Source organism: Lasioglossum baleicum, chromosome 3 (assembly GCF_051020765.1).
Source record: "Lasioglossum baleicum chromosome 3, iyLasBale1, whole genome shotgun sequence".
In the NCBI taxonomy this organism is placed as follows: Eukaryota; Metazoa; Arthropoda; class Insecta; order Hymenoptera; family Halictidae; genus Lasioglossum; species Lasioglossum baleicum.
This window is the reverse complement of record NC_134931.1, coordinates 6,008,677-6,035,303: the sequence shown is the minus strand read 5'-3', so window position 1 is coordinate 6,035,303 and position 26,627 is coordinate 6,008,677. Positions and strand designations below refer to the sequence as shown.

The 26,627-nt window shown below is 39.0% G+C and overlaps 1 protein-coding gene and 1 long non-coding RNA gene across 2 annotated transcripts in view; one reads left to right on the top strand and one right to left on the bottom strand.

Moving 5' to 3' along the window:
• Positions 1 to 26,627, bottom strand: part of LOC143207365 (uncharacterized) — a 93,283-nt gene that overhangs the window by 16,894 nt on the left and 49,762 nt on the right. Inside the window, exon 4 of the mRNA XM_076420756.1 lies at positions 18,847 to 18,962. Within this exon, the coding sequence (XP_076276871.1) occupies positions 18,847 to 18,962 (116 nt within the window). The remainder of the gene's footprint in view (positions 1 to 18,846; positions 18,963 to 26,627) is intronic.
• Positions 21,381 to 25,374, top strand: LOC143207368 (uncharacterized). The gene is made up of 3 exons (XR_013008658.1): positions 21,381 to 21,605; positions 21,685 to 24,092; positions 24,462 to 25,374. It is a non-coding gene; the product is annotated as an uncharacterized LOC143207368 (long non-coding RNA).

Sequence of the window (26,627 nt, the reverse complement as noted above, 5' to 3'; positions counted from 1 at the left end):
TTTCACTCTTTGCACCAAGTCTACTCGATTAGAATTGAAATTTTCGTTTAGAAACCTCTTTCACAATGACATTTTTATATTCTTAATAGTCTATCTACAGGGAACGAGTGTAGGAAAAAGGAAGGGGAGATTCCTGATGTTATTCCAAGCTCCTTTGTCCTTTGCCAATTCGCGCTGAAATGCTTTGTTTTCGAGTTATTCACGAAAATTACGGACGAATCAGAGCGCGGCTACAGAGAACGGAATCTCGCTCGGTGACAGGTCCGGAGCTGCTCGGCGTGACGCGTCATGACGTTGCCAGCGGTAATAGAGACCAAAATTCCCATTTAAAATATTTGATGATATGAACTAAAGAAAATGGGCACTGTCTTATTCGAAATAAGACAACTACAACTCACGAAGGATAAGTTTATTTAGTTCTGTGATCGGAGGACACCCAAATCCCTGACATAAAAATCTCTATTTAGAGGTCGTGTGTTTCGAAACAGTTGGCGACCCAGTAATACGGGCGCTCATTGATGTACGATCGACAGAGTACATCTGTGGCAAACTGCATCTGATACATTCCATATTCTTTCTCGTTTACATTCGTCCCGTGTGTTACTTTCAGTTGGTCCGCGAGCATGCAAAGGTACCTGACATTTGCCCGCCAGCCCCCTTCTTCAATACTCCGTGGATATGTCCTGAATTTTTCACCCCATCTTTTGCCACTGTACGTCTAACTCCCAGTCCACCGGTTTCATAATGGCGACACTCACTGACCACGTTTTCAGTACCATTTACGGTTCTTCTATGTTGTTGATGAGCTGTTTACTTGGAGTAATCTAAACGTTGACGGCTGATGGGCTATTGTGACATTGCGAAGTCGATGGCACCCTCGAGGATATTAGGCACACCGCCGCAATGAATAATTATTAGGATCCACGAGGTGTGGGAAGGTTACAAACGTCATTGTTATGATCAACTTTGTCTGGTCTATTTTTGTATTATTAAATGAGTTGAATTAAATTATTATAAATATTGGGTTGGGAAAAAGTTTCTTCGTATCCTCCCGATAGATGGTCTTACCATGACATAACTCTGTTAATATTAATCGGATCTGGCATTACTCGAGTGCGTTTGAAAGCTGCTATTACGTACAAAAGTTATTACGTCTTGAAAATGAGTGAAAAGAAAGAAGAAATTCGATACATTTTGAAATTTTATTACAAAAAAGGAAAGAATGCGACTCAAGCTGCTAAAAAAATTTGTGATGTTTATGGACGTGATATAGTATCAGTACGTGTGGCACAAAGTTGGTACAAGCGTTTTGAATCTTGAAATTTTGATACGAAAGATACATCTCGTTCTGGTCGACCAGTCACTGAAATAGTTGATGAAATCATGCGAATAGTTGAGCAAGACCGGCATATTAGCAGTCGTGATATCGGTAAGGAACTAAACATCGACCACAAAACAGTTATAAACCATTTAAAGATGGCCAGATACAAAAAACAGCTCGATGTTTGGGTACCTTATAAGTTAACATTGAAAAATTTAATGGATCGACATCTTTGGCGACACGTCAAAAATTAAGAGAGCTTGGCTGGGAAGTTTTGATGCATCCACCGTATAGTCCTGATATTGTACCATCAGACTACCATTTGTTTCGGTCTCTACAGAACTCTCTTAATGGTGCGAAGTTGACTTCAAAAGAGGCCTGTGAAAATCACGTGTCGCAGTTTTTCGCCCAGAAATCACAGAAGTTCTACAGGGACTGGATTATGGTTTTACCTCAAAAATGGCAAAAGGTGGTCCATTAAAGCGGCACACATATTTGATTTAGAAATTTCATTGAAAATATGGAAAAAACTTGATCCATTTCTGCATTAAAATACGAAGAAACTTTGTCCCCAACCCAATACTATGGCTTCTGGTGTGGTACCAAACATGTCAACATTAGAACGATCTAGCGAGGTACACAATGACCTATCGAAAGTATTAAAAAATACTGCTTCGCTTTACCACCGCTGCCAACATATACTCCACGTGCATTAACTTTTCATCTCTGAGAAACCAGAAGTGGAGACCACTTTAATTAGTTACGTGGACAAGGATTCAGCCGAATACACGGCATTAGTTTACGTAAGAGCATATCATTACATATTTTCATTAGTCGGCTAATCCGGCTTTTCATGAATATTCATCCGTAGCTTTTTCGTCTCCCAGTCTCGACTGTAATAAATTTATTCTGCTATATCTTTCGCCGCTTTCGTTCCCAGCCTCCGGAAGACTTCTTTCTCTCGGGCGGCTCTCGTTCCTCTCATTTGTCCGCGTTTTCCGTTACTTTTTTCAGCGGCACGGCGCGCGGCGCCCGGCCACGATCCGGCTGACGGCTCGCTAGCCAGCCCGCGGAGATTAAAATATCGACGCGGTAGCTGCGATACCCCGCGTCTGACCCCAATGCCGACCCGTTAAACTCTTTAAGCGCGCGTTAGGCGATTTAAAGGGATCGAGGTGAAGCTTCCGACGCGAGCACTCGCTCCGCGATCCGATCGTTAACGTCCTAACCGTTGCGGAATGCGATGCTGCGAGCCGAATAGAAGAGTCATCGTGCTTTTCACTATTCATTCCTACGCGATGCATTTTCCACGACGATTCCATAATGTATTTCAACTTACCCAAAGTCTACAATGGTTTCCCAACACTTGTGTTTAATATTCAATTAATGGAAAACTGGTTGCGCATCCACATTCGTTCGCGTACAGTAATGCCTCGGTGTACGTGAAAAAGATGTGCATGATATTTGTGAAAACTTTATCACCATTACCGTAAAGTAAAACATATACGGTTCCATATAGAAAATCAACGTTTACCTTCATAAGTCCTTGACGTATCGATCTACCAAATAACTAATATCATCACTACACGCATCGCTTGAAACCATTTAATCTCCATCCAAACATATCTCGCTGCGACTAATAATAATGACGTAAATCGAGGTGGTAATATCTGGTAAGACACTCTGTATACTGGAAAGCTGCCAAATACGTAGTGATCTCCTGGGTACCTTTAGGTTGGAGCTGCGGTATACGGTCACAGAAATGATGAGGGTACCCGTCACGTAGAAGTATGTACAATTAGATCTTCTTTTTGGATCAGGAAGATAGATACAAATCACCATAGCAGATTTATTTTGAGGACTTTTAATAATGTAAAAAATTATTGTGAAGTTTTAAATGTACTAGTATTAGCTAATTTTCTCATCCCATTTCTTAGAACTCTACCGATCAATTTTTTAGTTCTCGTGAAATTTTTCAAGTAATTATGAAAACTAAAGATGTTTCGTTTACGTAAATACTGAAGCGTTATTAACCATTAGCGTAAATTGAAACCATTATTAAATTTTGTATTATATCTAGCTTTGAATAGTCGTGAGTACTACCGATAAAATCCGGAGTCTATTAATAATAGGCGCCCCGCTTCACCCCATATTAAGCACGGAAATTTGGTTAGCACATACTAAGTGCACTTCATTATCCGCGCAGGATTTCTCAGTCTTTAATTTCCGTGTTTAATATATTCTTGGAAAGTTCCTTGCGAGGTTACGAACATCGAAATTACGTTCGAAAATTGGACGTCTCCCTCACCGGACGCTTGCCAATGAATAATGTATCGACGAAATCAAATATGGTAACGCGACAAAAACGAAACACATAAGTACTTGTCGCTGGGCTGAATAATGATCACGTCTTTAATATTTTAATGGATCGCGTGTGCTTCTCAAGAAATAAACAACGCCATGAACTGAATTATTGATTTCTTGCTTAGAAGACGATCATCGCTACCCTCATAATATTTCTACTAAAAAAAGTCCCTCATTACCTTCACAAAATCAGTTTAACATCATTACCACATTCAAAACGACGAAAAACATTTCGCACTCTGCATCGTAACATCAAGGATCATTAAACCGAAAAACTCCACCCCTTGAATTGCTAAAAAGTTCAAGTAGAATCTCAATACAACATCACAAATTAAAAATAACGAGTCCCACAGATACATCCAACGACAAAACTAATCATACAAGGAAATTAATAAAATGTTCAATCTACAGTAAGAATTTTTTTCCCTCGTGAATAATGAACCAAAATAAAATTCCGTGCATCGATAATAGTGTGACTGGTAACTAAACAAAATTCTAATCATCTTCACTGGTAGCCACGATAATTTTAGTCATTCGTCATTAGACTGCGGATCTTTATGCAAAATAAAAATGTTCTACATTGATTATGGGAAGTAGAAGTAAAATAAAAATTGATTTCATCCCTTAATGACTTTATTGCGTTAAAGACGATATTCCAATATTCTTCAATTTTTCTGATCGTTTACTGTTTTATATTTCACACAGCCAATTTCTTCATAAACGCATCAAAAACCGCAGTCTATGCATCATAGTTATTCATAAACAAAATTTATCAATTAAATGTATTAACTCTTATACCATAACCTCTAACTTTTGATTCATAACAACGATGACTTTTGTTTATAGTTTTGTTGCAGGGGTGAACACGCACATCAGTCTGCCTTTGTTCATTTCGTTCTTGCTCAAAATTGCTGTCATATATTTTTCTGTAAATATTGTAGGTTACGGAAATGGTTTCCGCGTCGGCGGAAAGAGGCTGAGCCATTGGTCTGCCGGAAATGAAAACGTAGCACGATCAATTACAACGGATTCGCGGCAGCTTTTTCGCCTGTTACGTTATAACACGTTTCATCCGGGAGCAGGAGCGAGACGATAACAAGTCGGCGATGCAAAATTTCGTTTGGCCTGTTAGGTACCGAGCAATCTACCAAACAACGAAAAACAGAAGAACGCGGCATAACAAGCGGCGACACAATAATTATTTCGGAATTACTTTCGAGGAAAGGTGAGCGCAAATGGAGCGGTAAAAAAAGGTGGCCGGCGACGACGAGGCGTGCGTCCAAATATAAACACGTAATGGCTAGGAGAATGGAGAGAAGAGCGGCGAGAGAGTGGCGACGGTTAATAGCAGAGGGGTCGGGAAGGTGTAGGTGGGCAACGGTGGCGGACAGGAGTCTGAAAACACTCGCGGCGGATGGTTCCGCGATGAAAAATGAAAATGATATCCGGCCAGCGGGCAAGCATTGAATAACGATTTGAATAATACGGGCCGGAATCACTCGGCTGACAAATTGACTCCGGGAATGGTAATGCGAGCCTCGTTAACAGGACGGAGCTGAGGTGGGGGGGGGGGCAAATATTCCTCGAAGTATTGTCAAATTAATATGCAACGGTTCGTGGGAGGGTCGAAAGACGGCCGTGGAATTGATACCGTGAGCCGAACCACTTCTCCCCCCCCCCTCTCTCTCTCTCTCTCACCATGATTCTTCCCATTGAATATATGCATGAAAAAGAATTGACGACAGGGAAGAGACGGCAGTGATTCCCCCGATAATCGAAAAACCCTCGAGGAAATGGCACGAAGCGCGAAGATGAGGAAAGAGCGAGCCGAACCGAATCGGTTGGCGAAAAGACGGATGGGCCAACAAAGGCGATGTGAACGGTTACGAGGGCGTAGACAAGTAACAACGAAGAAGAATGGAACGCGAAAACGACGATCAAGGGAGGGTGAAAGTGCTCCTGCCGAGACATAGTCATTAGAATGTATTGTCGCGCAATGGTTTGACACGCTTCCTTTGCAACACCGTTCTCCGCTCTATGCCCCCGCATTCGCCCGCAATTCGTCTACTCGTTTCCGCTCCGGCCTCTCTCCACACATCCGCGGATGCACAAACGAACACGCCATGCATAGCATCCGGCCTATGTACGCCAACCTCCGCACCAGTGTGCTAAATATTATTGGATCATTGCAGAAGCTCGTGACCGATTTAGAAAATAAAATAGGAGCAGTGTTTCTATAACAGTAGACACCGGTATAACGGGACCAAAAAGAAACTGTTTAAATAGGCTGTATAAATGTATCTTGTGTGGTCGAAAATGTACAGTAATTGTTGGAAGAATTGTTTAAAAGGATCCCATATAGGATGGATGTACCAGTACACTTGTCAGTTTTAAAAGTTGTTCAGTTTTGCAACCTTGGATTACCTCAAGGTCATTTCAAAGAAGGATGTTGACTTGCCTTTTTCTGTACAGTCATAATTAGACTGCCGATCTTTATGCAAAATAAAAAATGTATGCATTGATTGCAAGACACAGGAGTCGAATAGAAATTTCTTTCTTCTTTTAGTTGTCTTATTAAGCTGAAACCAATACGTCGATGTCTTTAAATCTTTCTACTATGTCCACTGCTTTGAATTGTGCATACCCATTTTTGTCATAAATGCATAAAATCCGCAGTCTAGTCATAATATAAAAATACCATTATACAATATATTGCACATTTAATATATTTTTAATGTAAATAAAATTGACGTCGAGTTACACTTTCTGCAAGTACATACGCGCTAATAATTATGAAAGAACGTATTTGTTCGTAATCTGCTTTTTCGCCACCAAAAGCAATAATTTTAATAACACAAACATTGAAAGAAAAATGTATTCCACTGTTTGATATTTTCTACGGAATTTCCAACTTATTTTTTCAAGTAGAAAATTTGTTCCTTTGTTTCTACTACTGGTACCAGCCGACTCTGAATATTTACAATTGAATGTACCTGCATTGTATAGACCTCGAATCCTATTTATATGAAAATGCTAGCATCCAAATTTCGAACATCTCGAAAATTGCCAGTATATTTTCCGTCAAGAAAAATATATTTATGGTTCTTTTCACGAAGTTGTACTAGCATAATGGGATTACGTTAACAACGCCTGTCTCCTAAGCCCTTGTGTACACCACCTGGAATGCAATGTTTTAACTCAGATTAAGCAGCAGTTAAGGTCTTAACCAAACTCTCGACTTCACCACAGTTTTCCCGTGGATTTCATGGCTTCCGGATCTTCAAAAAACAAATGAAAACACGGGTGCACAGAAACAGTAGAACAAAACCAATTATTTTTGCGAAAATGGAAACGTCTGCTCGCATACTGGTAAACGCGAGTTGCTCCCGTGTTATTGCAACGTGAAACTGTCGGCGCAATGTAACAGCGCAGCAAATGCACGCAGTTTCTACTTGCCTGAATATCAGGGAAAAAAAGGTCATAGTGTTTTTCTGGATCGCATATTCTCGTCAGTTGACACTTTTCCGATGCACGGGAAATACCGGGCGTGTTTTCACCACGCGATCGCGTAGTCACGAGGTCGCCAAATGATCGTACATTCATGGCAAGAAGTTCCGATCGCGTCGGTTGTTTCCAGGTCGGAATTCGTCGTCGACGGCTCAAAACGAGGAGAGCTGTGATTGCTATGGCGGAGGTTGCGGCAAGAAACGAGCTTCGGAACGGCCGCGAAGGTGAAGTTAGTTCGAGAGAGACATGTGCAGCGGCTAAGCTCGTTCGACTAACTAATATGTATGTACGATAACGGCGCGTGGGTAGTACATTATCATTGCGGTGGAAATGAGGACGAATAGGTACGATCGTGTGTCGAAAGCATATTATCGACTTCTGAAACTCGAGCGTGCCGCTCGCCACGAAAATGAAACGGGGGATAAAGAGGACACGCGGGCAAACAGTATCGAAGAAAAAGCAAAAGATATATATGTAGTATTTTTCGACGTAATGAATACCTGCTGATTTTCGGATGAAGAACCGGTGCCGCGGAAAAATAAATTACATTCGAAGGTGTGCTCTGGAAGAGTTCTTTCATTAGTAGATACGTGTATGCAATACGCTACGACTTGTGTATAATAATACGCGTGTGAAATGCATATATTTTATTTGCTTTTATACAGGGCGGTTCGGGACTGGTGGTGCAATTGGATGTAGGGAGATTGTGCAAGGAACAGAAAATGCAAGATATCACGTTTCTAAAACAAGAGTCACCAGATCAGGAGAATTGATTCGGGTTAAGGGGAAAAAGTTACCCTCTCTCTGCCAGTACCGGATTAGTCACGTGGCATTATGATACGTGCACGACAGAGACGAAACGAGTCACGTGACCGTGCTGTCAAGGATAGAGTGGGAGACACGTCTTAATCTGGTGACTCTGAACTTAACTGTAGCAAGTTATACAGAGTCACTCTACGAAAAAATGATCGTCACCTTATTAACCTTCACGAAATTGTGATATTTATTGTATTTCCTTAGACACGGGTTGTTATTTTTCTGTTTATCGACGACGATTTATTGGCAGCAAAAGCACAAAAGTCACGTTACGAAATTGAAACGGGAACATCTGCTATTGTGCCCGTTATCCAGCGACCCGTGCCAAAATTCAATAAGGTTTATTTAAACCGGTGAAAATAAAGTGCGCTCTCGCGGTTATGGTTGATCGAAACATCGCCGAGGAAAATGTTTCGCATACCAATAGGCAGTTTCCTTCCACGGTCCACATAAATCGGATACTTTTTCACTTTATGTATCGCGTCGGGGATATTCTGAACGTTTAATAGACTGATTCTACATATATTCGTTCCATACGATTCTTGGCACTTGTAGAAACGATAAATTCCAAGATTTCTTTCGTGCTAATTATTTAGAGATTTAGTTATAGATTTAGAAATATATTATTACATATAAATTTATTAAACGCAAAGATATTTGGTATCGTAGTAGTTGTTTTGAATTATGATATAACAATTTTTAATGGTGCCTCAGAGGGGACAGGCAGGTGCAATGGGTTAATGATAAATCGTGGTACAGGCGATTGCCACATCCTTACTGCACAATATTTTTCTTTAAAACCATTTGTTTCAGGTGTCTACAAAAGTCGCAATCGTGGCAGCTAGTTGGAAGAGCGTTGGAAGAACAATCTTCGTGCCTTCCTACAGGAAGTGTTGGGCAAATTTTATTAAATAATAAATAAACGTGTGATTTTAATTGCAAATAATAACTAAACTTTTGATTTAAATAATTCCAGAAGTGATCTATTTATTATTTCATATTTGCAAATAAAAGATTATATATTATTTGGATTGAAGTGGAAATCAAATAAATAGTTTTTGGTCTTCTCTTATTTCTTGTATTTTGTATATACAATGAACACACACACGTGCGCGTTTTGGTCTGCTATAGCAACCTTTTCAGGTATATCGCTAGTGGTCGGGCCCATCCGAAAGGACCTAGCTGCCTATAAAAAAATACAATTTAATTTATTATTTTAAATAATTCATTTAGGCTTGCTCAAATAATAAATAATTAATTTTGCTTTTTATTTGAATATCCAAATAACAAATAACTTGCTATTTAAATTTTTATTTAAATAATTTATTTTAATTTATTTAAATAGATTTAGTCCAACACTGTGTGTGCCTACAGACACCTTACACTTATATCATGCGACAAAAAAATAAATAAAGCGGAAGGTGCAGTTAAGTCACTAGAAAGAACTGTGTGTACTAGACTTTCATTGCCCACTAAAAAAATTGGAAAATGGGAGTCTGCCAGACCAGAGTACCGCCATTTGTACGAAACTCGGATTAAGTTGTCCGCGCGGCGGGGGGTAAAATGATGTTTAATTACGAGCGTCCCGTGGCACTGGAGTTGCTTCATATAACTCCTTCCCGGAGGGTGGTTTCGACTCTTTAATTATTCATCGGGCCGACATCGTTACACGGCTGCTTTATTCGCCGGTTTGATAGCGGTCACGAGGCTTGATATGAAAAGTGATTGAAGACGAACTCATTAGCGACACCCTTTGCACCTGCATATTTTACCATCCTTTTAACTCCTAACTAAACGGCAGCCGCCGCCGCCCTTATCAAAACCACTCTTCGAAACTTATCTAGTGTTTATACCGATCGATGAAGAACTTTTGAAGTCGCCGTTTGCTGCTGAAGACAGGGGAACTACACCGCTCTAAAGATGTCTTGATACTTCAAATTTTCATTAAGAACTTTTTAGTAGATAGACGTAACGGACCTGGGTTATTGATTATGCTGTTCAACGACGATTTCGCGATTCTTATACATAGATTTTGACGCGCCGAACACATGAATCTGAAAGCTTTTGAGTTTAGTTTAGAGACATTTTTTCCAAAACTAAATTTCTCAAAAACAAAGTATAATGGACACAAATATATAGGAATTTCCTACTGCATATTTATCGAAACGCAGAAAAAGTTAAAATTCGTTGGACAGTGCGATTTATACAATTGCACAATGCTGCATCGTCCTTCCTCGTGCATTTTCTCAGTCTTACTGCCATTCAAGATAAGCGTGGACTAACTTACAGCGACAAGGCGTTAAACGGCACGACTAAAAAACTTGCAAAATCTCGGCAGATCTATTCGGAAGATTACTCGACGGAATTTTCTTCTCGGTGATTCTCGAAAAGCTTTGGATGAACTGCAAAACGCATGTAGGAAGAAGATTGTAATAAAATGAGCGAAAATAGCGTTTTATGTGGAATTATTCAAATATGGGTTACTCTAAACATATGTAAATCATATATACGGATTTGAGTAGAATCTCACAGGTATGCACGACTACCTGGGGATTCGATAGTGTACACAAGCGAGTATGCATCGATCTATCTGCATATACGTTTGCATAAACGGTTGTTGGAATGCCTAGACTCATTAATGCAGCTGACGTGAAGTGAGCACTCAGCCAATAAGATGAAACACATATAGCTACGAGAATAATGTCGTTTCGACGACCTCCATCAAATTCCTATGATCCTAAGCAAGTATCGGTTATACATTTCGGTGATTTAACACGTTTCGTGCCACACACGTTCGAAACATGATTTTATAGTCTGTTTAAGTCTGACAAATACCTATGTACATAATATGCTCTAGGTCTAGATGTAATATTTTAATATTTATTTTGATAATATTTGTGTGATATTTATTTTAACAACATTACAATCTTTTTATAGGATAACTTTTGTAATAACGCGATAGAACTTCGATTTATGTTATGGACTTTATAATGTTACCGATATGCCACTTATGGGAGTGGATTGCAAAGAAGCCAAGGTAAGTTTCAGTATGTTCAAAACTCTTGTTTTTCTCGGTGGTTGCAAGGAAAATGGATTTTCTTTTTGTGTGTCGCAAGAATCAGAATAGTGACGAGAAGACCCCGTTAAACAGGGATTTGGTAAAAAAACTTCAATCCAGGTACAGTTACGTCACGCGTGGAGGCGAAGGAAACTTTCTTCGTTTTCCCCTGTCCGTCGTCTTCTTCTCGCCTGAATGCGCGGCGAACTTCTCTCGCGGGAGAAAGGCAACGACCAAAGGATCTAAACTGGATCCTGTGGTAAATGTCGTCCGTTTCGTACTCGGGGACATCTGCAATCGCATTCCATCCCGGACAAGAAGTTCCCACTCTTCGTTGGGACAAGACTATCCCTTTGCCACTGATCCCTTTGAGTCTCGGGAAATCCATCAGGTATCTCAAAAAAGCTTCAATTAATTTTTCAACGAACAGTTTGTTGTACTTTATGTAGACAAATGTTTACTTTGCATAAAGATTCACAATGCACAATACTTCTGCGAAAAGGGACAGTAAAAATCTGTTGCGATAACGAGACTGCGATAAATTGAAACTTTATTCCTACCGAAGGAATATTACGAGGAAGAAACCTAGATTACATTCAATTTAAACTCATATTTTAGCTTCGGCGAATTCGCTAAGAATTGCAATAAAATTATGATTATTAATTTCAAGATAAATTGAACTCTAGATACTGGTAGTCTTCGGAAGAAGAACAGCTAGGGTTGCAGCATTGTTTCATAATCAACGAAGACTCGTTTCCTCCGTGAAGAATAGAGTTGACTCGAGGTAGATGAGTCACAAACGAGAAAACTTAGATTCGAGGGAATTTTAAATTACTTCGGACGGGAACGGATGCGTTCAGCCGGCGATCGCCGTTTCACACAACACTACCTAAAAGCTTTCGTCACCTGCAGGAACTTGTCGAGGATTCGATTTATCAATTAGAACTTTGAAATGGGCGGTGATTGTGCTTCCTTTCGTTACTAACAACGTCCACGGGGTGCGGCAGAGGGTCCTCTCTCGCGGAACAGCTTTATCCGCTCGCCGCGTCGCGCGTGCAAGGATTCCATTCACTACTTAAATTAGCTCGGGAAACCACGCGTCTTAGCGAGTTGCGATTTCACGCACTTAAATTCCAACCAGCTCGCTGACTTTGTAACTCCTTGAAAGCTTTGAATTCTTCTCCTGCAAACTCCTCCGGCACTTCGATCGAAGCTGCTTACGCACGTTCCTTCCACATCCTCTAGGATGAAGAAAAACGAGGGAGAGTTGGGGAACTTATAACAAGATACATACTGTCAACTTGTCGACAAAGAAGTAACGAATTCAAATCTCATAAATAGACAGTGGGGTTTATGCATTTATGGAACAAATGAGAGTTGGTGTCATTTAAAACGATAATAACATTAGGAGTCCGATACACCAAGGAAAACATTTCAGTAATGCTCTATATGATTTTGAAAAACGATTATTTCTCACAAAGTGTACTTACATTTGTACAATGTGCATACTCACCCACTAAATACATTAGAAGAATTTAAAAATATTAAGAAAGAAAATCAATTTTTCTGTTTCACTCCAGTTTGTTGTCATTTACGTAGAAAATTTCTATTTTACATGAAGATCCGCTGTCTACTCCTAAAATATTGGACGTTTGTCCGGGACGCCATTTTGGCTGTAAGTGTGAAAAAAATATTGATGTGTTAAATACCCAAATAATAGAAAATTTGATTTTATTAAAATTTAATTAAAAGATTTGATTTTTATTGAAAATAAAAATTATGTACCTTGATTTAAAATATATATGTATACATATAATATTCTTAAGGGGCGGCAATTTGTCTTTTTGTCCGGGATGACGTAACCGCTAAAGCGGGCGCTGTGTACATTTTAACGCGATGAGACTAATTATTTTACATGAATGAAGAGTGAAAATAATTTTTCTTCCACAACACACATTCGTGTAATGCTGACACAGCAAATTACTCTCGGCGCATAATAACTCAGACTATAAACACAGACTTCCGCGCAGTAGCAGACACCGCTGAAGTAATTACTTCGATGTGTCTGCTGTTACTTTGATGTGCGTTAAAATGAACGTTGATTCATACGTCGTCTCATGAATAATACAAATTTTTACTTTAACGAGCTCCTGCTCGTCAGGTTGATGAGTGGTTCGCGTGATCACGAGGCGGCGAGCATGCCGGGTCATTACGGTGAAAGAGAAAACGGTGTCAAATGGATTTTACAAACTGAGCCCCTCGGTTGAGAATGCTGTAACTCTACGACAAAGGGAATTGAGTTGGACGAAGACACGGTAGTTATTTAAAGCATTCGCCAGCAAGAAACGGGCGTCTCGAGGCTGCAAAGTGATCGACTAGTCTGTTCACGCCTTCGATGGACCTACATGCTCCTATCGAATAAAAGCCTTTCTACTTTATGCGTTTCACAGCGACGCGACATTGAAAATCGACGTCACCCAGCAAAGAATGCGAGAGACACGAGTAATACGTTTGACGCGTGCAAAAAGGTATGCAATACACACACACAATCTCCGTCGTTCACTTTTGTTTTCTACCTGGCTTCTTCAATGGCATACAGGGTGAGCCATTTAACTCTTCCACCAAAAAGTTGGTTTTAACGAGAAAATTCGTAAGAAAAACGCTTCAGGAAATTATTTTCATATAGAACATTTCTCCAAGGTTTCTTTTTCGATATTCGAAGGTCATTGTTTACAAGATGAAGGCTATTTAAAGAGTCTACTTTTATTAGAAATAACCTTCAAATAACCTTCGGTGGAGTATTCTTCGAAAAACATAATTTAACGTACGAATTTAATGTACATGTTTCCTGCATTGGAGCGAAAAAGAGTAATTCGATCATCGGATTGCCCAAATTACTCGAGTGAACATGATCCGATCGATGAATACAAAATCACTTCGAATCCTGCCTGGGAATCCCATGACGCAGTAGAACAATCATGCATTGATCAGACTAGTACGACCAGTTACCCGTGCTTCTATTTGAGACTGGAAAATCGAAGCAACAATTACATATTCGGAATCTTGGTTACCTGACCGATTTTTATGATTTGCTGGTTCTGAACATTTCTTTTCGATTACTGTAATTGCCGCTCCGCCTTAGTTTCCGTCCCAAAGCTCTAATCCAGACCTCAGCAAAATCTAACTGATACCTTTCTTTTTTTATGTGGGGGAATCCCTCCTCTTCTGGGGAAAAGATGGGATAGTGTCAGACTTCTACTGACTAAACCCCCAAGGTGATTTTCTTTAGGCTAACTGGGAGGGTACTGGGAATCTTAGGGAACACATCCAGTACATATCTAACGAAAACCTACTCCTGTCCTTCTGGGTAATAACCCTGAGTCACTAGTCTCGACGTATTGAGTACATGATCTGTCGCTGGCGAAAAGTTTTGTTGAAATTATTATCAATTAAATTAAATTACGGTTAGATAATCTATAATAATTTAAAAGTAATTTTGACACAGTATTGAATATACAGGGTGTCCACTAGGGTGGATCTTAGCTATTAAAAAATTAGACAGGCCAATTAACGTGAAATAATTTTAATTCGTACAAAGTAAACTTGTGCTTGTGATATTTTTGGAGGTATAAAATATTTAACTGAAATTTTCAGTGTACTCTTCACATTTAGCGTGCAGTAGTTTCTATTTCAGAACTTCGCATTCAATGTGCCACGTCTTCCCGACGTCCAATCGACCTAAAATTTTAAAAATGGAACAATTTGGGGGGGGGGCGTACTCAACAGTACATAGTTGAAAAGTAAGCTCCACTCTAGTGTCCTCACGAGCTTTCTAAATCAGAAATAAATAGGTTTTGTTTTTAAAGAAATTCTGTTCGAATTTATGTTTCGTTTAAGAAAATACTTAAATAAAATTGCTTCCACTTCCGAAGCCTGTAGAACAAATAAAGCGACAAGATGTAACGGAAACATTACCTGTACACAGATTCGAAATCGAAAGTTAATACATAGCGGACACTTTCGGCAAAAGTATAGTTTTTCGAAAAAAATGCGTCTGCGTGTCGCCGCTCAAACAAAGCCTCGCGAGAATGCATTCGTGTATTAAAATCGTGGCAGGATTTAATTGGATTTAGCCAGAACAGGGACGAGGCGCGATTCCTTTGTAGATGTTCCATAAACGGCGCGGCAAGTTCAAAGCTTTGTGTTGTAGAATAAAATCTGTCATCATTCGTTAGCCGACAATTATTATTAACGTTCCTGTTCAACCTGCGGAGTTGATACGCGTAACGAAGACCGGATCAGCTGTAGATCTACAAGCGGATCGTCATCAACAGAGGATATCTGTCACCTGTCGTGCGATTGATTGAATCGTATTGCTTAAGATGACTTCAATACCATGAAGATCCAGTTAACTCCACGTAGAACAAGAGACACCAGAAACTTCCGGGGTCAACGACCGATAAGCTATAGCTCCTAAGAAAGTTCTACATTTTAGTATCATTTTAAATAATGAGTATTCGTTAGTACGTCTTTTATTTTATCGTATCTCCTGTCTGCCTCAGCTATAGAACTTAATGCCCTTATTCTCATTACTCGATTATTTATGCAATTTGAAATTCGCATTAACGGAACGCTAACATCGAATGAAATCGACGTTTATAATAAAAACGTTGAATGGGTTCGAAATAATATGACAGTTTATTTTAATGCTGATTTTATCGTATTCTTCACAGTAAAATACACTATAACTGTGTGGATATTTACAATTTAAGAGTTTATTCTATGCATTAGACTGCAGTGACGTTTAACTAGTCATGTGGGGTTTGTTAGATCCTGTATTAAACATTTCTATAATCTTCATCATTATTATTATTATTATTATTGTTTCGTATGTCCGTTGTGGTTTTAAATACGAAATGAAACATACAATTAATGGAGACCATTTTTATTTTCCATAAATGTGCGCAGTCTGGTTGTAACCAATATAATTATAAATCTTTATGCACTAATGATTGAAGGAGGCTGAAACTTCTGCAATACATACGATTTCGTTGAAACTTTTTAAGGCTTGCTCTCGATTTATGGTTTTTCTTTTCTTTTTAATGTTCTTTGGTCCCATTAATATTGCCTAGTGTATTGCAGAGATGAAATCTGTTTATGTTTCGGTTTAACGGCGGATAGCATGATGTCACGTAGCCAAGTAAGAAGAACACATCTCGGTCCGTATCAAACTAAGCAGATTCGCATATTTTTCCCTGTGAAAGGTACATACCCCTATGACGTCAGGAACATATTCATGAGCCACGTACGCGTATCCCGCGTCGTTTGAGATCTGAAGTTCTTTCGTCTTTCACGGTTCGCCGGCCGCAAAGATTTGTTTTCTTTAACGGATTGCTACTTCGCACGTAGAAGCACTAACTTATACAATATGCGCATGGGAATGCAGGTTAGCGTCGCCGGGGTTTTATACTTTGCTCCCGGCGAACGTGTGCCGAAAACATGGACGCAAGAAGACCGTAGAATACAGCGCAGAACTGGAATTTCCTTCGCAACCGGGAACGCGGAACATGGCTCACTCGAATAGTAAACGAGTTTTTCATAAATAACTCAATCCGATTATTGATAAACGTCTTCTTCTGCTAATAGATTTTCTTATCATCGCATCTTAACACGTCATTCCTCGCGCATTCGTTCCTTGCGCTTTCATACTTCTTTCTCGTACACGCTACACGTGACGATCAATCTTTTCTGCGCCATGCAAACGATATTGTACGTGCTTCAATAACGTGTTTCTCTTTTTTAATACCAAACCTGTTGATCATTGTGATATGCGTTCCCTTGTAAAAATAACAACCCGTGCCGAAAATTCGTGCGAAGTAACTCACGGTTTATTAAAATATTCTTGAATATTGCAGAAGATTCATTACCGACGAAATATTATTCTGAGCGCGTTTTCCACCGAACCTGTTTTACTGTCAATGATGTGGCCCCCTAATTGTTTCGCGAGTAAAGAAATGTTTCATTTAATTATGTAATATGGGAGGAAACCAAACATTCAACTTCAATTCTAAAATTAATTATAACTTCGCACGCGTACATCTCTCTTTCTCCCCCTGTTTCTCTCTACTCTTATTGATTAATTAATTCATTACGTTGATTTCCGCAACGGATATCCGTACAAATATCTACGTGCAATATTGTTCGAATTGGTAGACAAAATGCAGATCTTTTGATCACGATTTTGCGCAATATAATTATACGTGGATAGTTGCTTAACATGTAAATAAAAATTCTCCAGTTTAAACAATTCGTAAACTCAGTTAAACATAAAATTGTTATATTGAAATATTATACATAGATATTTCAGTTGACACTAAACGCCATTATTTAGATTGTAATTTGCGATCAAAATTAATTAATAGCAGTATCTATTTCAACGTTGTTTCCATATATTATGTCATTGAAAATATCACCGTTCCACGGAATAATCTCATAATAATTCGAATACATGATCAAAGTCCACAAACCACATTAGTATTCCTGATCAGTGGCACGAGTCAATCGACCACAGCTACATCACCATTAGCTTTCAGTTTCGCGCGAGCCTTTGTTGGAAAATTCATTGAACATTGTAAATACTATCATTATTATTGTATATTCATCATTGTGTACCTACGAAATCGAAATATAATGTAGTTACACATTCCAAATAGCATTTGACTAGCAGTTCATTGCTAGATACTTCATTCAATTTGCAACTGTTACCGATATATCGGAAAGTGAGTTGATATGATTGCAATTTATGCGGAAATTAATATAATTACATATGTTGTATGAACGTGTATATAGAAACCTATGGAATTTTGGAAAAACGTTACATGGAACGATCAGACCAAATTAATAACAAACAAATAAGAATATGTTGTTAAATGACAAATGACAAACAAAATCGTGTTTAAAGTTTCAATTATCTACTAGCACTGAACTCTACTGCTACGAAAATAAAGGCTTCGAGCTTTAAACCCTCAACCCTTAACAACCCTTAACTCAGAGAGTTACCACTAAAAATTTCTGTACCATTATTCACAATATTGTTTATATTATTAAAAATATTATCTAATCAATCACTGCACATTTATGTATTGCATAAGATATCATTTGAATTTCATATCCATAAAATGAAAAAAGTCGTGTACAATGAAATTATTCTAGATCGGAAGAAATGTTTAATTTTCCAGTTAAAATAGCCCCGACTGCAAAGGGTTAAAATGAATTCAAATTAATTATTGTATTTTTAAATGAAATTAACATAGTTTAAATACTGACAATTTCTCGGAAACAGAAAATTTAGTATTCAAATACTTTTTGAATCCACTGTAGCCCCATTATTCACAAAGAGTCCATTCTCTAGCTCCCTAGTTATCTGCCCTACCGAATAGATAACATTCCTGTTCCTCTAATCCGTATCCTGTCGCACCTCGCTGCACTCTGTGTTCTCAGCCTCGAAAAACCGCACCGAATAACCATTTTATCGATAAATTTCGTCTGCACGATCCAAAGTTTGCAGTTGTAAAAACCGTTCGCTAGGCCCGTCCCCCGCAACCAGAAACTAGGTATTCAAATGTCACCGCAGAATTGTTAGATCGTTAAACGGATGCGGTGTTCGGACAGCGAAATAGTATATCTACATGACTTTCCATACTAGTGATTTTACTGAAACGGCGAATGGATAGATGCCACTCAAAACACAAAGGGAACAAATAAAAAAAGTCAAACATACCCGGAACGCGTCCCTCAACTCCTTCTCTTCCTGATTCTGATCGGGGGAGGTAGTTTCGTTCGCGCTGATGTTGCTCACGATGCCCACGAACTCTTCGAAGCTGACGTTTCCATCTCCTGAAAAAAGAACCCAGCAAAAACATCATGTTTATTCCATTCATTCCATGGTTATTTTCATTTCCCCTCTTTTAGACAGGTTTTTTATCGTGACGCAAAAAGACAAATGTAATCCGTGTAAATCGCGGATAAGGTGATAAAAAAACTACTTTATCGCGAGACGCGGCAGTCGTTCCATTCTGATAAGGATCTTTTCACTCCGTAAGAATTTCTGTTTTTACTTTTACGCTTCCCGACGCGACGCGCAAACGTGAAAACGCAGAAACCGCGACATCGACGGATTAGCGAACTTCGCGACTCCAAGTTCTCAGGAGCAAAGCCGCTTTCCCTAGTATTCAGCTTTTCATCGCGAAAATCACGTTTTCCATCATTTGCACCTTTCCTCTTTTATGTAACAGTGAATCGGGGAGGAAAGAGGGAGAATCTGCGACTAAAGGACATATACCGCATGTCACAATTTTTAAAAATGTGGCTTTATTTATTAATTGCATGGAAACTTTTTCTTTGTAGAAAACATCATCCTCAAAATTTACAGATTCCAGTATTTGAAGATCTATCAGACCTGTTTGCTCAAAGTTTCAAAGAAAAGATTTATTGAACAATGGACCATGTGTATAAAGGCAAGTAAACCCTTTCACTATTGATTGATGAAGTAAATATTCGGTTTTGTATGCATAACGGATGAACAGAATTGGGCAAAAATTTTATGTAAATAAAAATTTTGGCCCGACTCTTCGAATGAAGAACATATTAGAAATAGTATTTACTAGTACTATTTACCTAGTATTAACCCTTAGCAGTCGAGAGGGGACTCGGACTCGCCACTGAAAATTGCTATACCATAATCCCCATAATATTGTTTACATTATTACAGTATGAGGTATGTATTGTGTCAGTTTTGTATCCATAAAATGAAAAAAATTATACACAATGGAATTATTTCAGGTCGGAAGAAATGTTTCATTTTCAAGTTAAAATAGTTCCGACTGCAAAGGGTTAATAGAAAACTATCATAAGAAACCCAATATTTGTTGTCACTTATATTTCATACTAATAACCACTTACTTATTTTTATATACATACATATATGTATATACGATCCATCATTATTAAAATAGGGTCTGGGTTACCAAAGTGTTACCAAGTAGAACCACCCCTTCGGTAAATATTGGGATTACTAGCAGGAAAGCTCTCTCTTACCGCGGACAAACGAAGGCGTTGGGATTACGAGAACATCAAAGCAGCTGTTGTCTCACAGTTGGTAGCGTTAGCGTTGGATCCAGGGGAGGAAAATGTTTTTGGAAACTGTTCTCTCGCGTCGAAAACTTATGGTCACTGTCTATGTATACCTAGCACAGCGGTGCTTCCGCGTGACACTAATTTCAATGAGCCATTTTTCAGTAGACTCAAGGACCTCGGGAACGCCTTGACGAAAGGGCCAGCTTAAGTTCAGACACGCGCGAACGTGATCGCCAGGGATTCCGAAACACGACATAAACCGATCTGTCACGATCGAACGTGCTACCCTCGGTCCAAACTGACGCGTCTCGTTTGTCGCTCTCTTTGGGACTTTGCTCCTGTTACGTAGTATGTATACCTAAACGGATTTTACTTTGCACGGAAAGTTTAGCAAATACATATTATTATAGCTGTCGTTGCGTGCACATACTACTAAACAGCACAGTAATTATACAGAAAAGGATACACCTCACCGATTTTGACGATCTTGACATAGGTTGTCAGGGTGTGTGTGTGAACAATGTCTTCCTATATATGTTGCCGCCGCTCGGCTTCAGTTTCCGAGATATTCTCAAAAATCTGTTGCTGTTACTAGAATGGATTCTGCACACGAGTTTCATCAAAATCGGTGAGGTGAGAACCCTCTTTAGTATAATTATCAAAAGTATTATTTAAGTAATTACTGGACTGCGGATCTTTATGCAATTATGGCTTTTGGAAATTTTCAAAAAATGCTAGGATATAAAATATGACAGAATCAAGTAAGATTTTTGTTTATTTCACATCTAAAACGGCTACTACCACGGAATATAAGACTATTTTATTCCACTTTCTTATAATGTGTCTACAAAAATTGAAAATTGCATAAACATCCGCAGTCTAATAATTGAAGGGGTGGATGGATAAAGGTGTCAATTAACAAATTGTTTGTTTTCTGTAAAAGAGTTTTTAGCGAGGTATGTTGTCCTTTTTTGATGAATGAAGATAATAACACAAATCAATTACAAATATATATATATATTGTTATATAGTTAATCTCTATAATACAAAAATGATAATAATTCATTCATCAAAAAAGGACAACATACCTCGCTAAAAACTCTTTTACAGAAAACAAACAATTTGTTAATTGACACCTTTATCCATCCACCCCTTCAATTACAATTTACTGGTGTGCTCTTCGTCCGTTTGACGCTTGGGTTTGCATAAATTCAAGTGTGATTCCACTGTCCGACGAACCAACCGGACTCTCGTAATCGCATAAATTTGGAGGGAATCCTTTTCATCGGGGCTCATGTCTGACTTAGGTTGACAATAAGTTGAACACCATGGGTCACCAGCTACCTACAGTTTCCAATCGTAGTTATGAGCCTCCAAAGACGATAATGATCGTCACAGTCACAGGTATTAACATGCTCCCGAATTTAATATACTGATAAGCTTCGAATGCAGTAAATTATCCGGTAATATAAATGTTTTACAGGTAATAATGCAGATGTTTTCGAGATATTTCAATCAATTGCAATTCCATGGCAAATATTTAACAGTCAAAGTTCAGATCCCGTGAAATGTATGATCGTCTGAGAGATACGATAAACAAATTCCGAACACAATACAATGTAACTAATCCATTGAAAAGCAATGACAATATCTAAAATATTCGGGGAATGTATTGTGCAAGCTCATTGACGAGATACAATTACGGTGAATTTGATGTTTCGAATATCACCTCCATTCCTGGAATCTGATCAAAGGAACGTTAGCATCATTAAATTGGGGAAGTATTGCAGAGCAGCCGTGTTGTAGTAGATGAATTTACAAGTGGAATTTTCACTATAATATAATTTTCACATTCTCAAGTGTAACTGTTCGTAGATCGTATATGGGAATTCGGAGATAGTCGTGGGTGAACGTTGAAGTGAGGCACGTTGGTCAACAAACACTTTACTATGAAAAACTATAACAAAATGTACATATAATTGAGTATGTCGCAAACTGATTGTGATGGCCACGATAGTGGAGAACGCGGAGTGGAACCATATACGCGAGGCGACGAACGCGTATCGTAAGACGAAGTGTGACGAGACGACTGCCAACGGTGATGTGTTGAACGCGAGGTCGTTAACAGAGTGAATAGATTGGAATAGATCTCTTGATCAGCCGGTGCGTGCCGAAATTCACGCGTTCCGCGGACGCAAAGTGGGGGGTGCCGCGACGACGTGACGTTACCCGATCGTGGCCACGCGAAGTCGGTAAAGCCGATCGGATGCGCACCGGTTTGCCGGAACAGTAACATTCCTCATAATCGTAACTTTTTATGTTTTTACATTGTTACAATTTAACCTAATTTCTTCACTTCGACGTTAAATTTCCGCGCATTTCACGCAGATTTGCAAATCGAGAAATTTAAAATATCATTTATTGGAACGTAGAGTGTAGAACCAGCAACAATAAAAATGTCAGAAAATTGAAATAACTTATTTAGTGTCACATAAACTAAAAAGTTGCGCACTCAATCGTGTATTTTTGACTTCAAATGATCTTGCGCATTTCGTGTGCAAACTTTAATTAGGCGCGTTCGTAGTAGTACGCGTGCTCGTTGTAGCGTCCTCCGCAGTACAATATAAACGACAGTATGAACATGCATGGAACTCGAGGAAATTCGCAGCGAAACACGTTCAAACGCGGTAATGCGCCGTTCCGTTGGAAGTCAGGGCTCCTCCCGATCGTCGTAACAGCCACGTATCCACGTAAACACTTGCCCGCTTCGTTTGCTCGCGTGCATATGAAACTCGGAAGTCGTCCTCGGGCTAGGTGGCGGCAGGATTTCACATGTGCAATTCCGACAACGTAACCTGCGGCCAACGTGTAGCCGATGTAACATAACCGCTCCTCGCCTACGGAATCTCCTGACGCATCTTAAACGTAACTTGGCGAGTTCATCGACAAAGGCTGAGCTCGGAGACGTCGCGGAAAATGAGCACGACTCTCCTCGGAAATTACAGCTGCCGTCTCGCGAGTCTCTTAATAAATTGGACCACATAACTTGCTGGCCGGCTGATCGTTGTTTCTTAACTTGGCCCGTAATTCTTTCACGAAGACACCCCGACGCGACGCCTGCGGTCCGCTCGGAGATCAAGCTGAATTATTCGATAGAGATATTTCTTTTGCATGCACTCTCATACTGACCGTTTACAGTCGGAGCTATTTTAACTTAAAAAAAACATTTCTTCTGCCCTAGAATAATTCCATTGTATGTAATTCTTTTCATTTTATGGATACGAAATTGATATAACCAAGAAACAAGTAATTAAAATAATGTGAAAAATTGTTCTGTATTACGAAAGAGTAACTAAGTAAAGTTACAAAAAAATTATAACGTAAGACGTAACATCATCTTGAAAAGAATTACTCAAAATTGTTGAATTTTGCTGTTTCCGCATGAGACTACCCTCACAATCGTTTCCATCGAAAGCTGTCATATTGTCCGGATATCGGCGACCGTCGTAAAACAGCGTCCCCTCCGAGCGGTTTGTATAAATTGTATAAATTGCAGAAGAAAACAAACTGCCGTTTCGGGCCGATTCACAGCAGGCCGATGGAGGCGATCGCTCGTTACGAATGTAGAAACGTTCGATTTAAATTCCCGGCGTGTTCGTCATGGCGAGAGCCGATAGCCGGCACGTGCGAGCGTAGACAAAGTGTTCGTCAAAGTCGTGAGAGAGCGATCGGGGACGCGTGCGGTCACAAACGACGGCTGCGCAGATCCAGGCTAAGCAAACTGCAATTTGTCGAACGATGCTACTCGGACCGCGGGAACTCCGTATACAGAGCGTCTCAAGTCAGGTGTTACGTTACAATCGAGCATGAGGTGGTTCTATTCAGAACTGGGTAAATTACTATTTCACATAGCAAATAATCTATTTTATCATGCGTGCACATTTGACAATAAAATATTTTATTTATAAGTTCCTGAAACCATATTTAAAATAGTATTTTATTCGAAGGATTCTCAAAATATAGCGAGAATTTTGTTTGAAGTAATTTATTTATTTGAATTAATTTTTTCTTTTATTCGTAACGGTCAAATATTATTTCTGAAAATATTAATGTACAGCATGATTCTCCATATCTAAATCACTGAAGATTTGTAAATTCGGACAAAAATGTACCTTGATTTTCAAGGTCAAGATTTTTTTCATTGTATTGTATGGATCAAAAATGAACCGTCAACTTATTTTTGTCTATATTTGTGTACAGTCTCACCTCATGCCAGCTTTTGCCACCCGTCTTGAGCCATACGTATACGAGAGAGAGAGAGAGAGGAGATGGGAACTCAGAAATTATACAACAGATAGAAACCGGAACGCGCAATTCGGCGTCCTTCGATTCGTTTTAAACTTCGATGGAGTGGGATGGTACATCGGAATCGTACTGATGCAGCTTCAGCCATGAAGTCACGTACTACGGAGTGACTCCGGTAAACAGGCACCTCTATTTCTAGTTTCCGAGTTTTTGGGTATATTTTCCTTCGCAATCATGGTTCAACGACGACAGCTATAGCAATAAAGTGACGCAGTAGGATTTTTATGTTCTAGTAGAAGCTACACAACAGCAGTTTAAAACTAAAACATGTCGCAAAGATACTTTACTTAGAATAGTTAAAGCATGGCTTAACTGGTCGACGAATCTTGAGATCGAGAGTTCGTGACCTGCTTACGCGGTCCTTCTGATGATCTGCAAAATCTTACAGTGTGAATATAAGTATGTCTTTACCTACGTACAGGGTGGATAAAAAGTAATGGTCATCCGGTCTAGGGTTGAATCTACACCTTTGAATCGGTGGACATTTGTAAGAGAAACTTGCCGCAAAATTGTTTATAACAAAGAAAATTGTTGTTAAAATTGTTTTTTATATCAACACGATCACTTGGTACGGGCCTAGCGACGAATGTCCATTTAAATTTCGTTTGGCTTGTGACACGCACACGATCATAGTCTGTCTCATCGACACGGTCGTGTGGACTGTAGCAGTAGGGTTTTATATCTCTGTAACTATTTGTTTGTGACATGTGGCTCCTTTCAAACTTTTTCTCTTCTTGATGAGTAAAAGGGATTCACATAAAAACAAACTTTAACAATAATTTTCTTTGTTATAAACATTAAATTTTTATTCTACCCTCGTTTGTTATAACTGAAGTTGAAAGCTGTAAATTTGCATAATAAAAAAGCTTAAAAAAAATTAATAAAAATAAATTGTAATATAAAGTATAAATATACGAACTATTAATAAGTGAAATATATGAAGAATAAGAAACTGACAGTATCAAATAAAAAGAAATATTGGGTTGGCAAATAAGTCCGTTCGGTTTTTTAGAGTGTAATAAATCACAAAAACCGAACGAACTTATTTGCCAACTCAATACAAATGTAAAAGCCAGTATAATCCCAAATTAATAAAATTTCTGCTGTTTATGCTTTTTATATATGTGGTGTGCCCCAGATAGAGGATACCATCAGCAGGTATTTTCCATACATTAAAAAAGAAAGGAGAATAAACTTTTTATGTATCGTTATACTTGTAGTAAAACAACGTGTAATATTTCAATAGAATATTTAAAGCAAACGTAAACATTTAATCTTCTATGTTACATGATAAAAACTTGCAAACGTTCGTCCAATATACAGTTGTCCCGAAAATTTTTTTCGCTTTCGCTTTACGTGCACAATGTAAATTCGGAATAATTTAATTTTATGTAAACTAGTGCATTTAAATGAATAAAAATTCAGGAAATAATGAAACATTAACAAAACAATGTGCATACCGTTTGCATACGCTTACATAGCATGTCACCATTAAGCTCGTGCCACGAAAAGAACTTTTCCGACAATTTAATAAAACGCCGCTTCGATGTATTCCTTTGTTATTCCATAGAAGTGCTCGATATTAAAATTTTTGAAAGAATTTGCCGTTCCTTTGTCTCAAAAACTAACAAACAAGTTCCATCGGTATCGCAAGTCAGATCCAAACCAGTGTCTCTGAAATACTCGTTGGCCGATCGATATTCGCGACGACGCAGATGAGATACTTCGGAAGCGGTAGTCCGGCAAAGAGATCGTGGAATTTAATATGTTCTTGTGCGTTGAAACTGTCTGTTACAGAATCGAGTTCCTGTGCATGAATCCAGCGAGACGGTTTTGCTGTTTCAACTACTCCTCGAATTTTCAAGCATCTTTCAGTCCTCGCGATCGCAGCTCGATCATGCCCCCGACTGTGCCGATGGAATAGTTCGGGGTCGAGCATAGTTAGACGGTTATCGACGCATCGATAATCCCGATGACGCTTCGGATTCCCCGGAACCAGCGGCCCAAGATGAAGGCCGCGTAATTTAATACGTTTCTGGGTATCGATATCACTGATCATAG